This window comes from Podarcis liolepis (genome assembly GCF_965112155.1).
Source record: "Podarcis liolepis genome assembly, chromosome: 17".
NCBI classification, from domain to species: domain Eukaryota; kingdom Metazoa; phylum Chordata; class Lepidosauria; order Squamata; family Lacertidae; genus Podarcis; species Podarcis liolepis.
The window spans coordinates 11,291,572-11,308,460 of record NC_139571.1 but is presented as its reverse complement, the minus strand read 5'-3'; the positions used below and the strand labels follow the sequence as shown (position 1 = coordinate 11,308,460).

General features: G+C 43.1%; 1 protein-coding gene across 1 annotated transcript; it reads left to right on the top strand.

Annotated features, from left to right (window-relative positions):
• The first annotated feature begins 4,675 nt into the window (after positions 1–4,675).
• On the top strand, positions 4,676–16,054 carry QTRT1 (queuine tRNA-ribosyltransferase catalytic subunit 1). The gene is made up of 10 exons (XM_083482089.1): positions 4,676–5,054; positions 8,308–8,376; positions 9,015–9,153; positions 10,129–10,207; positions 10,810–10,925; positions 11,991–12,129; positions 12,686–12,761; positions 12,999–13,108; positions 15,053–15,137; positions 15,438–16,054. The coding sequence occupies exons 1-10, from the start codon at positions 4,836–4,838 to the stop codon at positions 15,588–15,590; spliced, it is 1,185 nt and encodes a 394-aa protein (XP_083338215.1). The 5' UTR covers positions 4,676–4,835; the 3' UTR covers positions 15,591–16,054.
• Positions 16,055–16,889: the final 835 nt, after the last annotated feature.

Sequence of the window (16,889 nt, the reverse complement as noted above, 5' to 3'; positions counted from 1 at the left end):
GCGGTCGACAGGGATCAACCAGGGACACCACGCGATTGACCAGTAGATCATGATCAACCGGTTGGACATGGCTGATATATACCCTAACACCTATTAAAAAACATGCAGATAATTACAATAAAAACAGTGTGGCACCAGGGAGTAGGCCTTACTCCTATGTTAGTGTGCATAGGATTGTACTGTCCACTCAAGTGCTATAGGCACACTCACCAGGAAGTGAGTACTGTGATCAATACTTGATGGCAGCAGGGATGAGGGATAAGATCAAGAGTTCCAAATAAGTGCAGTGCTTCCACTCCTCATGAGCAGTCACAGGTTCAGGACCAGGAAAGCATTCCCATCCAGTTGCACTTTAACCCATATGTGTTCCTATACAACTTGCCACTGAAATAATCTGTTCTATTTTAGTACTGCAAATTTTGTAACATATTAAAAGTCAGTTTAAAACTCTACAATTCTTACTACAAGTTATCTCAAAATTGCTACTAAACAGCTTCGATTTTTTGCTGTTATTTTACATTTCTCCCTGATACAAAAACTTGTTCTTTAAAAAATGTTACATTACCTAATAAGTTGTCTTATCACTCTCAGTGGCGTAGCGTGGGGGGTGCAGGGGGGGCCGGCTGCACTGGGCGCAACATCTGGGGGTTAGGGTTAGGGGGCGCAAATCCACGGGTTAGGGGGTGCAAATTACTTGCCTTGCCCCGGGTGCTGACAACCCACGCTACGCCACTGATCACTCTGCCTTCATATAGTCACATGAATCCAATTATCCACAACCTCTGAATTCTCATTTTAGTAATTTAATTTATTCTGTCTGCACCTGCTGTAGGCATATCAGCATTCTTAGGGTATTTTAAATACATCTTTTACTGTTCTACAGATCTCTGTCATTTCTCTAGACCAGTGGTTCCCAATTAGGGGTCCAGGGACAAATGCAATCACACTGGGGCTGCTTCTATCCCCAGGATAACAGGTCTTTTTGCTGCACAATATAGAGGAGAGGAGCAAGGTGTATGTACATTTTTTAATCAGCTGTGGTTGTAACAATGGTACTGAGATACATGGTCTGCTTCTTCAACATTTCCCTATTAAAAGTTGTTTCTTATCACCACCCTGGCTACCCACCAATATCCTACGGTGCCTTCATAAGATGCTACAATTGAACATTTTCAAAATAATGCACTGCACTGCTGTACCACAGCACGGGGTGGAGGGTAGTGGGATAAAAATATTGAAAGTACTGTACTCTGTCGTACTTGACAATTGCATGGCAACACAACTATACATCTTTGCTTCTGCATTTATGCATTTTGCAATGGGTCATGCTATAAATGCTTGCCTTTTCCCCTGCTTGCTGATGGCCACAAAATGGAGAATCAGGAATGAGACTGATGGATCCAAGAAGCCACTTCTACTGGTGAAAGGTTACAGTAAAGGATAGCAAACTTGCAAAAATTTGGACGTTTTATGACCGTGATACTACAGTGAAGCTACAAAATAGTACAAGCAGTAGTACATAGCACAATAACAAAATGTGTATCATCATCACCTTTAAAAAAAATACATGAAAAAACACAGAACAAACGGGTACAAAATATGGGGCTGGTGTGGTATGTGGAAAATGTGGAACATGTGGAACATATGCAGTCTAGTAATGGCTGCAACATCTCAAGTAGATTTATTCAGACTCCTCTTTACAGTATAACATATTATGAACTGAGAAAAGAATGCACCTGATACAGTGCGAGCAAAGTCCATTTCTTTGCAAGCATTTTGAAATTTAATGAGCAGATGAAAGGGTGCGGTTACTTGCTCTCTTGTAAAAACCCCTTATAAATATAGTTTTGCTGTGTTCAGTTACTGATTTACTTGTGACTACCTGAGACAAAAGCATTTACATATATCATTTATCAGAATCAACCACAAAACCATCCCCAGTTTCTGTGACAATCTTTTGTAAGTATCATGAGGCATGTGTTTTTGTTTCTTTGATTGACTGTTTGTTTGTTTCTAAAAGTTTGACACCTAATACATGGCAGCACAAAAAGCCTTCAAGCTGAGCATACATTTCTGGCAAATCAAGAAGTTTCCAAGCTTTCTTTTATATTGCTCTGTGTTGACTCTTGTGCAGGGTGCTAAGTGAGCTGAATGCAACCAAGACATTGCGCAAGGAGGACAATTTCTGCTTGCGTAATAGAAACTCCCCAGTCACTGGGCACCACCCACACCCACCAAATCTGCCACAAAGTGGGGATGACCCCAGAGCTGATTTTGGGCATGATGCACAGGTGGGATAAATTCTCCTGCACTAGTGGAAGTTGTTACAGTTGCACAGTTATGTTGTTGGATACAGCTGAGTCATTATTTCCTTCTTATTTTCCATTACGTACACTTACCAAGCAGTCCTATATGCCAATTATAGTGGGAGTGGAGATATATAGCTGCTATGCAGATGAAACAGCTACCATATGTATTTCCCACTCAGCCAAGGTGGGTGGGAGAGAGAGAAGAGAAACACACGACACAGAAGTAGTAATACAGTGGTACCTCGGGTTAAGTACTTAATTCGTTCCGGAGGCCCGTACTTAACCTGAAACTGTTCTTAACCTGAAGCACCACTTTAGCTAATGGGGCCTCCTGCTGCTGCTGCGCTGCCAGAGCACGATTTCTGTTCTCATCCTGAAGCAAAGTTCTTAACCTGAAGCACTATTTTTGGGTTAGCCGAGTCTGTAACCTGAAGCGTATGTAACCTGAAGCGTATGTAACCCTAGGTACTACTGTACAGAGAAACAAACAAACAAAAAACACAGAATAGTCACAAAGATGGAGGGGGAAAGTGTTAATGTTCAAAGATCCTAAGGCCGTTCACAACAACAACAAAATGAGAAGACAAAATACATCATAAAACAATGAAACAAACCAATAACCCCCCCCCCCGACACCATTCCAAGTTTTTGGAAACCAATTCTGTATTACCACAACATCTGCATAACGTTTGACGTACTTTTGTGCACTTTGCTAAAAATTTACCCTCTCCAAAACATTAGGTGAAATCAGTGTTCTTATGTTAAAGCAGCAATGAAATGGATAGCAGAGCAGTTCACTTTCCATGAAATTGATGTTTTGTTATTTGGGCTTAGCCAGCCTCTGTCTGATATTCAGTTTCATGGGGAAATGACTTGTCTTTTAGCCTCACCTGTCTCCCTTGTGTGGAATAAGGGCTCTGTCACAGTAGTAGATTTTATAATTGGCCACAGCCCCACAGCAGCCATTTTGTGACTACTGTTGCCTGCATAGCAGCAATGTTGTGGTGTTGCCTACAATTCTTTCTCAAGATTTCAGATGTTCCCACTGTTCAGAAAAGTTTGGGGGGCCCTATTCTACATGTCACTTTCACAAGGTCACTCAGATGGTTGGATTCTTATAAAACAGGGGTGGTGACCTCAGGGCTGGTGAGTGGGGAATGTGGCCCTTCATGCCTCTACTTGGCCCTCAGGACTCTTCCCAGGCACACCTCTCACCAGTCCTGCTTTACACTCTTCTCAAGTGATTTCCCTCCTGTCTGAAATGTAACTCTGAGTGCCTCTTGCTTGCCTAGATGAAAAACTGTGCATACAGAACATGGTAATAATAAATAAATAAAATTATTATTATGAGGGGCACACTCTTAGTTGGATGGCTTGTGTGCTCTATTTTCCAGTTCTCTCTTTGAAAAACAATCCTCTGTTTGAAGAGCTGTTCAGTTTAAGTTTGGTTTAAAGGTAAAGAAGCTTAAACAAGGAGAGTGGAGGCCTTGAAATTGCTTATCACCAGCAGCTAGATGGCAGACTGAGCAGGCATTTATGTTTGTCATACGTCCTCTTTTTCCAGGACACATCCTCTTTTCATGGGTACATAAAATGAGAGTTGTCATAGTGATCCATAGTTAAAAGTAGAAGTCGACAAATGTGTCCTCTTTCTTGCTGTTCAAAATATAAATCAACTGTTCACATCTCCCTCCCCGTTAGTAAGATGTAGGGTATTTCCATGTAATGCATCAATATGCGTAAATAAGCAAATTTTATTCAAATTGATTGATTGATTCTATTTCTGTGCCGCTTTTCGTGCAAATGAATCACAAATCTGCTTACAAATTTGCATCCTCTTTTGTCACCTTTGAAAGGGATGGGGCCGTTGTGTTTTCATTGTAATTCTTTGTATGGTTTGTGTAGAAACAGAGTCAGAAGGGCGGTGTATAACTAGTAAAATTATTACTACTATTATTATTGATTACACATATATTTTTAAATATTTAATATAATTGATAAAAATCAATTAACTAACAATAGAATTTAATAGATTATATATTATATTGTATGTTTTAAGCGATTATTATTATTATAACAATAATAAGACACACACGCACATATACTGTACATTCTATATTTTTAGCGGTTCTTATTTTTGTTCCTCTTATTTATATGCTTATATACCACAAATCTTTGCCAATCTAAAGATATCAATCGGGCCTGTTCGTTGTTGTGGTTGTTTGCTGCGACAGGTTCCTACAGACTCGCCTCCGTAGTTATCCACCTCTACCCTCTGAGTTTTCGTATCTCTAGGGGCATTTATGCAGGCGCAGCCAATAACGCTCCGGCGTCAAGGGGCGGGCGCTGCGTCGAGTCCAATGAACAGCGTCGGGTCTCTCAGAAACCGAGAACCTTTGTATCTCTATAGGTGGACGTCGGGGTACGTAGAAGGGTTAAAAAAAACCCATCCTTTAGCCCCGCCCCTCACAACGCCGCGTCACGTGACAGGCCGCGTTGGCGCGGGGAGAGGGCGGCTCGGTTGCTATGGCTGCGGCGCCGGCCTTGTCTCTGCGCGTGGTGGCGGAATGCGGGCGAAGCAAGGCCCGCGCCTGCGAGCTGCGGCTGCCGCACGGCTCCGTCAACTGCCCGGTCTTCATGCCAGTCGGTACTCAGGGAACCATGAAGGGCCTCACCGCTACGCAGCTGGACGCGCTCGGGTGCCGCCTGTGCTTGGGCAACACCTACCATCTGGGCATGCGCCCCGTGAGTAAGACGACCCCCCCCAACACCCCCCTCCCCAAACCTGGACTTGCCATTTATTTCTACTAGAGACGGCGGAGACGTTTCCTACTCTCAGTGGAATTCTCCCCCCCCCCCAATCCTATTTTCAGGGGGGAAGAAACCCAATATTCAGTTCAATTACAGTGATTGCAATATTTGGTGGTTTTTTAATTTAAAAAATAGATACTTTTTATTAATATTATTATTAATTATGATTATTTATTGAATTTAGATACCGCCTTATACAGTGGTACCTCGGGTTACAGACGCTTCAGGTTACAGACTCCGCTAACCCAGAAATAGTACCTCGGGTTAAGAACTTTGCTTCAGGATGAGAACAGAAATCGTGCTCTGGCGGCGGCGTGGCGGCAGCAGGAGGCCCCATTAGCTAAAGTGCTGCTTCAGGTTAAGAACAGTTTCAGGTTAAGAACGGATCTCCGGAACGAATTAAGTACTTAACCCGAAGTACCACTGTACCCAGAGGTCTCAGGGTGGCTCACAGAAAAGATCACAATACAGTATATAAAATAAAAATAAAAACAATAACTCAATAACAACCCCCCCCAAAAGAGCCACATTTTAAAAGGGTATAGGATGTCCCATCAGGTCAACCAAGGCCAGGTTAAAAAGGAACGTTTTTGCCTGGCGCCTAAAGGTGTATAATGAAAGCGTTAGATGAACTTCCCTGGGGAGAGCATTGCACAGGCAGGGAGCCACTGCAGAAAAGGTCTGTTCTCATGTTGCCACCCTCTGGACGTCTTGAGGAGGAGGCATATGAAGGAGGGCCTCAGAAGATGATCTCAGGTTCTGCGTAGGTTCATATGGAAAGAGGCGGTCCTTGAGATATTGTGGTCCTGAGCCGTTTATTAGAATTAAGAGTTTCAAAACAAATATTTTGTAAGTGCATCAACAGAAAGACAAACACAAGGCCACAACAGTTGCTGATAACAGAGAATCGTGGAATTGTAGAGTTGGAAGAGACCCCAAGGGTCCTCTATTTCAACCCCCTGCAACGCAGGAATCTGAGGAATCTTAATCATACAAGACAGGTGCCAATCCAGTCTCTGCTTAAAAACCTCCAAAGAGTGAAAGTCCACTACCCCCTGCAGGAGTCCGTTCCACTGTCAAGCAGCTCTTGACTGTCAGAAAGTTCTTTCTGATGTTCAGTCAGAATCTCCTTTCTTATAATTTGAAACCACTGGTTCGGGTTCTAGCCTCCAGAGCAGAAGAAAACAAGCTTGCTCCAACTTCCATAGGACAGCCCTTTAGGCGGTTGAAGGTGGTTTTCATAACTCCACTCTGTCTCCACTAAGCATACTCCTTCAACCCATACCCATAAGGCTTGGTTTCCACACCCTGTTTATCATCTTGGTTGCCCTCCTTTGCATACATTCCAGCTTGTCAATATCCTTCTTAAACTGTGGCACCCAGAACTGGACTCAGTACTCCAGATGTAGTCTGGCAAAGGCAGAATAGAAAGGTACTATTCCTTCCCTTGATCGTGACACTGTTGATGAAGCCTTACAATAGCATTAGCGTTTTTTTTCTGCGGCATCACACTGATGACTCATGTTAAGCTTGTGTTCTACTAAGAGCCCTAGGTCCTTTCAGTACTGGCAAGCCAGGTGTCCCCCATCTTATATTTGTGCAGCAGCTGGTTCTTGTTGCCTAAGTATTGAACCTTACATTTGTCACTATTGAAATTCATTTTATTAGTTGCTATTCTATGCTGTTATAGAAATGATTGGAATGTTTTAAGTTCATAAGTAACAAAAGTTGAGGGTCAAATGAGGAGGAGGATTTTGGTTGTGTTTCTTTCTGGGCCGAGATGAATATTTAAAAAGTTACTTGTCCCAGAGATTTACAGCTGCCAGAGGGAAAAGTGGATGTTTTTAAATCTGCAAATGTTTCTGAACCTGCAAATTCCCACCAGACTGAACAGAGGAGCCTGGAAGTTTAAAGTAGGTTGGCTGTTCCTAAAGCCTGAGAGGTGTTTTTTGTTTGGGAAGTTTTTGGCTTCAAAATCCAAACCAGCCTTGTACATGCCCAGCTTTGATTTGCAATATTGATATAAACATAGGACTATATTGCAGGGTTGTTGTGAACCGTTGAACTTCAGCTCCCCACAGCCTTGCAATAATGCATGAGCATTGGAAATCTGAATAGGTAGGGTTGTTTTTTAGATGTTTAAATTCAAAAGTTTCACACAGAAGAATACTTGAATTAAAAAGAGCATGAATTTTGTTCTCTACTGCTCCTTTTTATATGGGGACAGACGTGCTAGTGTCTAGCCACAGCTTTATTGAAGTCTTTTATTTCTATGGGTAGTTATCATTTCTGTCCAGGAAGTTATTCCGGATTCAAAAATAGTTTTTAATCTGAACCCAGAAATCTGGTCAATAGAATCCAACAGGACTGTGAGATGCCCTCTAATTTTTTCTTATTTCTTTGACACACTCTGTTAATCAGCAAACACAACGCTTCGTTCAATACATGAATAGCTCTGAGCATGTCTTTCTCTTAGTATTAAGCAATCAGAGCCCTAAAGGACAAACCTTTTGAGTAAGCATGGCCACAGTACTGGTTTTTAAGAAATCCACTACAGAGTACAGGCCTATACTGAGGGATGTTTGCTGAGGTGGTTCCTTCTCTCCTTGGAAGCCAGGCAAGTGAGATTCCAGGGTTGGAACAAGCCAAAGGATACCCTTTTCTCAGCTCTCTTTTCAGATACTCCTTTTTCACACTCCAGCCAAAAGCAAAATGGAGAAGGTCTTGCAGAACAAATGAGAAGGAAGATAATTAAAGTTTACATGGTATTTTAGGTTTTAAAAATACTTCACACACTTGGTCTTATTGTAGTCCTTCGACAGCCCTGTTAGGTGATATCTACACATTGCAGATGGGTAGCTACAAAGAGAGGAAGAAAAGCAGATGTGAGATTCCAACCAAGCACTTTCTGATTCCTGGTGTAGTCTGATAGCCAATTTATTGCAGCATCTCTCCCGTATTTTGGTTTGTTCTCCCCTATGTGCCCTTTTGTTGGGAGCATCCTGCTCTGAATATTGCTGCAGGCACAGTGTCTGAATGTTAAGGGTCTGACCTTGTGCTGTTGCTGTTTTTAGCTTGGTCATATGCCAGATTATGAGAGGAAAGTTTCGATGCCTGGCATCAGTGGTGGGGGGTCTTTGGCACTAGCTATGTTAGGCACTGATTATAACCTTTTATCCTTCTCTAGGGACCAGAGCTTATCCAAAAAGCCAATGGGCTCCATGGCTTTATGAACTGGTCACGAAACCTGCTCACGGTGAGTATTGAAGGGACTAATTAAAGCACTTGCCACTGGAAAATCAACCATTGACTGCTGGCAAAAATAAGAAGCCATGGCTTATGAGAGATGGCAGGAATCTAGGCATTGTGGCAGCTGGGGCACATGTGTTACAGAAACACATGGGAAATTCTAGCTGCTCAGTTGAATGTTAGTTTAGAACACAGCAAAGCAGATACACTTTCATTCTGAAAATTTTCCATAACTGGAGAGATTGAGAGAAAAGGAATGTTCTTCACTTATTCATTCTTCTAGTGAGTAATATATGCTGCTGCCTGAGCTTCTTGTTGGGAGAAAGCAGTGACTCTTTTTCTGCCACAGATTCTCTGTGTGGTTTTGCACAAATTGTTTTGAACTGTTCACCTCACCAGGAATAGAAGTGAGTGTACCAGTTGCTGCTGGAGTGTTGAAAGGATGTGTTCAAACACAGAAGTTCAGAACACTAAATAACTATAGCTGAAGCACAAATGGTTTTTTCTTTAATTCATCCCAGTTCTTCTCAGGCCTTTGTAGTCAAATGAATGCTTCGCTCTTCTGGCAATTATGGGAGCAGAGCACCAGAACAGAATAATTTTGCTTATTTCAGGTCTGTTCATAGTGTCACTGTTTTCCTGCAGGACAGCGGTGGGTTCCAGATGGTCTCTCTGGTGGAGCTGTCTAAGGTGACAGAGGAGGGAGTGTGCTTCTGTTCTCCTTATGATGGCAAGGAGATTCTGCTGACTCCAGAGAAATCCATTGAAATACAAAATGCTCTTGGTAACTATTCTGTCTTGCATAATGCCAACTGCTGAATTGACTGGTGCTTCATACCACAGACATTCTTCTCCTGCCACAGCTGTTTCCCCTCTTTGAAATTCCACATAGACATAGAACTTCAGAGGGAGGCAACCAGTCACTCTGGTGGTGACCCTTCTGTTTGAGTTAATGGTGAATCTTCACTGAAGATCTCAAATGAGGCACCAATGAGATGAAAGCATTTTGTGACCTGAGTAACTTTGGGTAATAATCCACAATGGGCTATTAAAATTCACCTAAAGAGCCCAGAAATCCATAAGTAGTAAATAATGAGATGATTCTGAGCGCCTTCCTTAGCTCCATCCTGGCATTTACTACTGGGTGGAGGTCAGAAAGTGGAGCAGGGATCTCAAAAAAACTATTATGGTTAACTTCATCCCAGTTCTATAGAACAGCACCATACCATATCAAGGGTTTTTAAAAATCCTGTTGGGAGAGAGAGAGGCAGGGAGGCTTTTCAGTTAGCAAAATGTAGAGCCGCTTGTACTGATTTTCAGAATTTTAACATCTACTTAAGACTTTTCTGAAATAGAAGTAGATGAAAAAAGACCCTAAATTCCTGAATTATTTTTAAATTAATTGAAATTAAAAAAAACAATTTGTATACAATTGGCTTTCCTAAAAGAAAAGTACCTTAGTTTCTTTGAGTATTAAGAAGTGTTTGAGTTTACAGTATTACGAAATTTTCACTAATACCTTAGAGATGCCTGCCTCTGCTCAGTGTTAACTGAGATGAGCTTGCTTATTTTTAGTAAAAGTACAGTGGAACAGCCGGTTGGACAATTGGCTCTATGCTACTTCTGTGTTAAATATTTTAATTAGCCTTTAGGACAAAAATTGAGAGAATGTCTTGTTTTAAATTAATAAATTTGAAATCTGTGGTGTGGACTGATCTCTTCTGCTTTTGATGACTTACATTGCATTTTTCTTCCTTAGGCTCTGACATCATGATGCAGTTAGATGATGTGGTCAGCAGCACAGTTAGCGGCCCCCGGGTAGAAGAAGCCATGTTCAGGTTTGCTTTGTGTGTTGTGTCGATCTGCCTGTTCATCTCAACTTAGCTTCTCTGCGCCACTGACTTCTGTGGTGCTTACTCACACAGTCTTTTGGCCTGCCTTGCTTGTCTAGGCATGGAATCTATGTTTACTACCAGTGAAGCATCTCAATTCTGTATGTTAAGCATGAGCAGATGAAATTATACAAATGTCATATGACTGTAAAAGCTCCTTTGATTTGTTTTAAACACAAACTTCATTCTGCGCAGGTAGAAGTCATCTGAGTTAATGTCAAATTTGTGCTAGGTTAAGCCCTCTATTCCCCCCCCCCCAAAACCCCCCAAAATCAGCTACTGCACTTATCCAAGGATAAGACTACAAGTCCAGATTGTGGGATTTCAAGTTAGCATGGCTCATTGTCTCTCTGCTGAGCTGCCAGCTTGGAGTGCATGCTTGAGGGGTGGTAAGAAACAATGAGCTGTGGTGCCTCCTCTGGAATGACTAATGCTGGACGTTTGATGCACCTACATTTGCAACTCCCTGAGTAACGTAATGTCTGACTGTGGAATGATATGACAAATGCTACCTTTTCTTAACTGACCAGGAGATCTGTCTGTTGCAGGTCCATTCGCTGGCTGGACAGATGTATTGCAGCACATACCAAGCCTGGCCAGCAGAATTTATTTGCTATTATCCAGGGTGGACTGGATCCTTCCCTCCGATCTAAGTGTCTGGAAGGTAAATTCATTTTTTTTGTATGGGCTTTGTCCACAAGCAACTTCTGGTCCCAGTTTGAAGCTACAGTATTCATATTTGAGGGCAAGACCAAAGAGAGTTTTGCTGAAATTCATATCCGTAAGGAGCCTTAGGCAGTCACCTTCTGTTGATCTCAGTTTCCCAGCCCTGAAGTTTTTCAGTTTCTGGCCACAAGTCTACCAATGCAATTTGCAAAGCTTCAGTCACTGATTGCTAAAGTTGCAAACCAGAGTTGCAGACATTAATTGATTGGCTAATTAGGTAAAGTTTCACTCGCAGTGGTGAAAATTTTACCCAGAGAGATTGTAAATTCATGACAAAATTGCTCACATGCTTGTTTAGGCTATTTTGGTTCTGGTGTGGGGTTAACAGTAAGAAATGGAAGAGGAAATATTAAAGATGGCCTTTCCTCCTAAGAATGATCAGTTGCTTTGTTTATAAAAGCCTAAAAAGACACCAGGGGCATTGCAGAAGGGTTCTTATGTAGTATTCCTTATTCCTATTATAACTTACGTAGTGTTCTAGGAGCCTTGGGCTAGGATAATTTTCTACAAATACAACATTTCCAAGAACTGCTTTTATACTTTCATCACGCATTTGGAAAAGGAAGAAGATAGTGGATTTGTGGCTTATTTCCTAAGCCAAGAATCTACTATATATTTTGGAAAGTTGTTTGTCTGTCTGCTGTACATTTGGTTACCTTCTCAGACATTGTAACTTGATTTTGCATCATGGTCTTGAGATCAAGGAACAGTTTTTTGTCTATGTTTCGATACAATTTGAGGCCATTTTGAATCAAGATGGTGGATTGAACTTTTAAAAACGGCACAGAATTCCTGAGCAGCACTGGGTTCAAGATTGCTAGTAAATAAATAATACTTCAAACATTCACAGCAACAACTGTGGAGGGGGTGGTCTGTTGGCATTCTTGTCTGAGTTTCCTTAGGATGATGCTTCCCTTGAAGTAGAAGTTCACAGTTCTTACAGCTATCTCCCTTTCCCCTCTCTCTGTCTCTCTGTTTCTCTCTTCCCCTCCCTCTCGGCTAGAAATGACTAAACGAGACGTGCCGGGCTTTGCCATTGGGGGCCTGAGTGGTGGTGAGGCCAAAGATCACTTCTGGAGGATGGTAGATCTCAGTACGAATCATCTCCCCAGGAACAAGCCTCGCTATCTCATGGGAGTGGGGTAGGAGCAAGTGCCACAATTCAGGCAAAGCATATTGGTGCCTGGGACACCATTGTCCTTTACACTCCAGCAGGAACATGTCAAAATGGATTGCTGCTGGTAATGTAACCAACTACAGGAAACGACCAATTAACATGCATCTGAATGATGCACAATTGCATCCATGGCTCCAAACCTGAAAGTGATCAGCAAACATCACTAAACTTGTCACTAAAAGGGTGGAACGGGGACAGGGGTGCTTATACGTGCTCTGCCAACGCTCTGGGAACAGATCCCCTTTGCGAAATGGTCATTGACTGTACTATATTCCCAAACCATTACAGCCACCCCTCTTTCTCCTCCTTCAACCAAATGACTTGACCATTTCAATTCAGTCCCCTTGGTGATTGTGCTCACCCTGACATTTTCTGGGCACAAGCTTACCACAAAAATGTTGCCATCTCTGCCATTAGAAGGCTGAGCATTCTTGATTGGGCCAGGCTGTGTCATAGACAGTGGGTGGGTACACTTGCAGCATCTTCATCACCTGATGTGTCTCTCTCCATTTCTCATGAAGTTATGCTACTGACCTGGTGGTGTGTGTGGCTCTGGGCTGCGATATGTTTGACTGTGTCTTCCCTACGAGAACTGCAGTAAGTAGCTGTCTCGGCTGCGGGGGAAACCGGTAGTGGGCCCACTGGTTGAGGGGGTGGGGGAGGAGGAGGGCCACTTCACCACACGGTGGAAGAACATATAACCTGGGGTTGGGAGCACTATTCAAAGCAGTGAAGTGTTTTGAAACCCCTACTAAACCTGGAAAGACTGATGAGTGCTGTTTGCGTTCCCCTGAATCTCCTGGCTGCTGACATCTTTGCACTTTCAACTTCCAGCGCTTTGGTTCAGCCTTGGTCCCCTGGGGCTCCCTGCAGCTGAAAAACAAGCAATATGCCAAGGATTTTCGACCCATTGATGAGAACTGTGATTGTCCCACATGCCAGAGGTTGGTGAGCTTCAGGGATGGTGGTTGTTTTTAAAAAAAACTCAGATTTGCCCTTTGCAAAGACAGATTCCTTTGTTGGAAGGCAGACCATTTTTCATCTATTGCTGAGGGCCTGAGATACTTTTAAAGGTGGAGTCAGGGAAGCAGAGTTGTAGAAAATATATCTGTGCCTGCAGCTCTTGCTGAGTTTTGTCAGGGCAACTCTGAGCAGAGCAGTCATCCTCAGGCATTGGGTTGACAGGGATGGGAGGAATGGGTGCGGGAATCACAATATATTGGCCCATGACCAGTTATGTAAGTAAACCAGTACAGCCAATATAAGATTATATCATTTGGGAAGACAGGCGAACTAATGCCAGTGTATTGGAAGAAGCAAAGATCACCAGCGTCAAAACAATGATTCTTCAACATCAAGTTCATTGGACTGATCATGTTGTGTGGATGCCTGATTATCATCTTCCAAAGCAACTACTCTATTCCAAACTTAACAGTGGAAAGCGTAATGCTGGTGGTCAACAAAAGAGGTTTAAAGGCACATCAAGGCACATCTTTAAAAATGTAGTATAAAAACAGACAACTGGGAAACACTGACCTTTGAGTGCTCCAATTAGAGAACAGCCTTTACCAAAGGTGTCATGGGCTTTGAAGACGTTTGAACTCAGGACAAAAGGGAGAAATATGCTAAGAGGAAGGCATGCTTGGCAAACCCTCATTATGATCAACTCCCACCCGGAAACCTATGTCCCCACTGTGGATCCAGAATTGACCTCCACGGACTCACTGTTAAAACCCTGCTTATGGAAGACAATCTTGCTCGGCTACGAGTGATCGCCAAAGAATAAGAAGATACCTCCTCTGATACATTTTAAGAAGTTTGTGTCAGATCCCTTTCATAGCATATACCCAAGATAATAGCATGGATCAATGACCTCTGGGCACACCTTAACCACCTTTTAGTGCTTTCAAAGAAGAAAATATTTGAGTATGGTATCTTCGTCTACTTCAGTGTTACTTAACTATGGAAAGAAAGAGAAGCAGTAGTTTTATTCCATGCTCATTCCTGAACACTTACTGTATCATAGTAGTCAGGGGATCAGATTAGATCCAGGGCAATTTAAGTTCAGATCCTCACTCAGCTAGGATACATTAATTGTGTTTCTTAGGCCACCTCACAGGGAGGATAAAATGGCCAGGTGAAAATTGGGTAGACAATTCCTGAAGGAGACTGAATAGATAATTGGGCATAATTTGTCTGTACCGTAGAATGCAGAGGCAGCCTAATTTCTATTAGTTGCTATGTTAGAATTATTGCAGAAGTCACCATAGAAAAGCTCATGAGCTAGATACTTTCAGGAGACAGGGAGGTTCTGATTGTTCTCAGGGACGTGAAGGTTGTCGGGAAGTGTGAACTGCTCCCTTGCCTCTTAGCAAGGCTGAACTAACATTGTCCTGGAGGCTTCTCACATCAAGGCGCTTGCCCATGAACTTCATGCTGCACGTATTTGTCTGTCTTCAAAGTACTGTAGGACTTTCATGTTCTCTACCTGAGTGTTTATTTGATTTCTCCCTGGCCTACTCCAATATTTACATGCCCCCACTTCTGATGAACTGCTGAATCCAGAAGTACTGCTCAACAATCTCCTTTGTAGACATCAAGGCTTTTATAGAACAAGGGATTGTGGGACCTAGGAAAACTATCTCCCTAGCACAACAGTGCTGGCAGCTATTGCCAAAAGATTGGTGTTCAGAGGGAAATTCCCACTGCTGCTTTTATTGTCCTGTGGCAAAGTGGGTAGCTGTTAGTTAGTGACACCTTAGCTTCTACTTTTGTAGGAAATACCTGGTGATTTCCTCTAATTCTTCCTAGCATTGGTGTGTAGATTACCTTCCTTAGGCCTTGACTCACAAGAGCATTCTCTTGTTCCTTCTTTTGTCTTTTGACAGATACAGCCGAGCGTTCTTGAATGCTCTCTTCCGGAGCGACACAGCTGCCATGCACCATGTTACTGTGCATAATATTGCATACCAGGTTGGTCCATCTTCTGCACCTTTTGTAGCCTCAAGGCTTTCTTCTATTAGGCAGTAAAGCCTGGCACCATTTGTAGGTGGTGGGAAAGATTCTCTAAGACACTGGGAAAACGGATGAATTAGGCTGTTGGGTAGCTCTTCAGTCTCATGAGTTTACAATGTCATCATCGTCGTCATACGTTTTCCCCTGTTGATTGTGGTTGGGCCTTCCATGGGACTAGTTGCGCCCACATTTACATGCATGGTGTTTGAAGCGCATCTGCTAAAGAGATGGCGTCTCTGTCTTTCCCCCTCTTTTCAGCTGAACCTGATGCATTCAATCCGGGAGAGTATCATTGAACAGAGGTTCCCACAGTTTGTTCAGGACTTCATGAAGACCATGTATGGCAACATCAGCAGCTACCCACAGTGGGCCATAGATGCCCTGGCCTCTGTTGGAATTATCCTGGAGTGAGAGGGATACAATTGTGCTGCCAGCATCACCGAACAAGCAAAATCCAGCTTGGAGCCCAGCACCTGTGAACCAGCATGTGTCCCCTGGATCCAGGTCTCTCAATGATTGGTTGCCTTACTTGCATAGCTGTGCCAGTTTTCTTTCCAGAACAGTGCTCTAGGTGTTTGCAGCACCGAATACCTCTTTCTATTCAATGAGTGCTTGGGAAGAATCGGAGGAGCTGACGGTTTTTATTCTTCAATGCAGAGTCTTCATGGTTAAACTGGAGCTACCTTGAAAGTTCCTTGTTTTTATATTTTTAGTATGTAAAAAATCCTATTTTTTATTTGCATTTTTACATGATTCCTCTGAACCGAGAAAATATGTTTGTGGAGCTGGCAGATTGAGCAGAGATGTCCGCATTATGCAGATTCTTGGAGAAGCAATTCCTGTTCTGTGCCCAAATAAAAGTCTGCAACTGAAAACTGTGCATCCTTAAAGTTTTTATTCTCTGTTTGTAGGTGTTTGTTTGACAAGGAACAGTACAGAATCAGAGGAAAGGATGCATGGGGCAAACGGGGAGGAGCATAAATAAGTCAGTGTGGTGTAGTGGTTAGGTTAGAAAGTCAGGCTGGGCCTGGGATACCTGGGATACCATGAAGCTTACTGGGTGACCTTAAGTCATCGGGGCTGGGATTTTTCATTAGTTCCTCAGTTTCAGGTATTCTCTCCTCTTCTGGACTGATGGAGCTGGAACTTTACATGGTTGGCTAGCCTTGCTTATGCAGGCACTTCTGAAAGTCCAAATGTGACAGTATTGATAGTGCCCCCAGTGTTTCATCTCTCAAGTCAAATTCTAATCACAGATGATTTAGGCCATGCTATTATTGGGACGCGGGTGGCGCTGTGGGTAAAACCTCAGTGCCTAGGACTTGCCGATCGTATGGTCGGCGGTTCGAATCCCTGTGGCGGGGTGAGCTCCTGTCGTTCGGTCCCAGCTCCTGCCCACCTAGCAGTTCGAAAGCACCCTTAAGTGCAAATAGATCAATAGGTACCGCTTTATAGCGGGAAGGAAAACGGCGTTTCCGTGCGCTGCGTTGGTGCTGGCTTGCCAGAGCAGCTTCGTCACGCTGGCCACGTGACCCGGAAGTGTCTTCGCACGGCGCCAGCTCCCGGCCTCTAGAGTGAGATGAGCACACAACCCTAGAGTCGGACACAACTGGCCTTCGGGCAGGGGTACCTTTACCTTTACCTTTTATTATTTAAAACTGCTTTACCTCAGGACATTCTCTGCCATCAGCTATGCTTTGGGGCCTTAAT

Coding starts and splice junctions, on each gene's coding strand:
- QTRT1 (XM_083482089.1), top strand. CDS start 4,836: ATGGCTGCGGCGCCGGCCTTGTCTCTGCGCGTGGTGGCGGAATGCGGG. Junction 9,154..10,128: donor TGAAATACAAAATGCTCTTG/GTAACTATTCTG, acceptor TTTCTTCCTTAG/GCTCTGACATCATGATGCAG. Junction 12,130..12,685: donor CGCTATCTCATGGGAGTGGG/GTAGGAGCAAGT, acceptor TTTCTCATGAAG/TTATGCTACTGACCTGGTGG.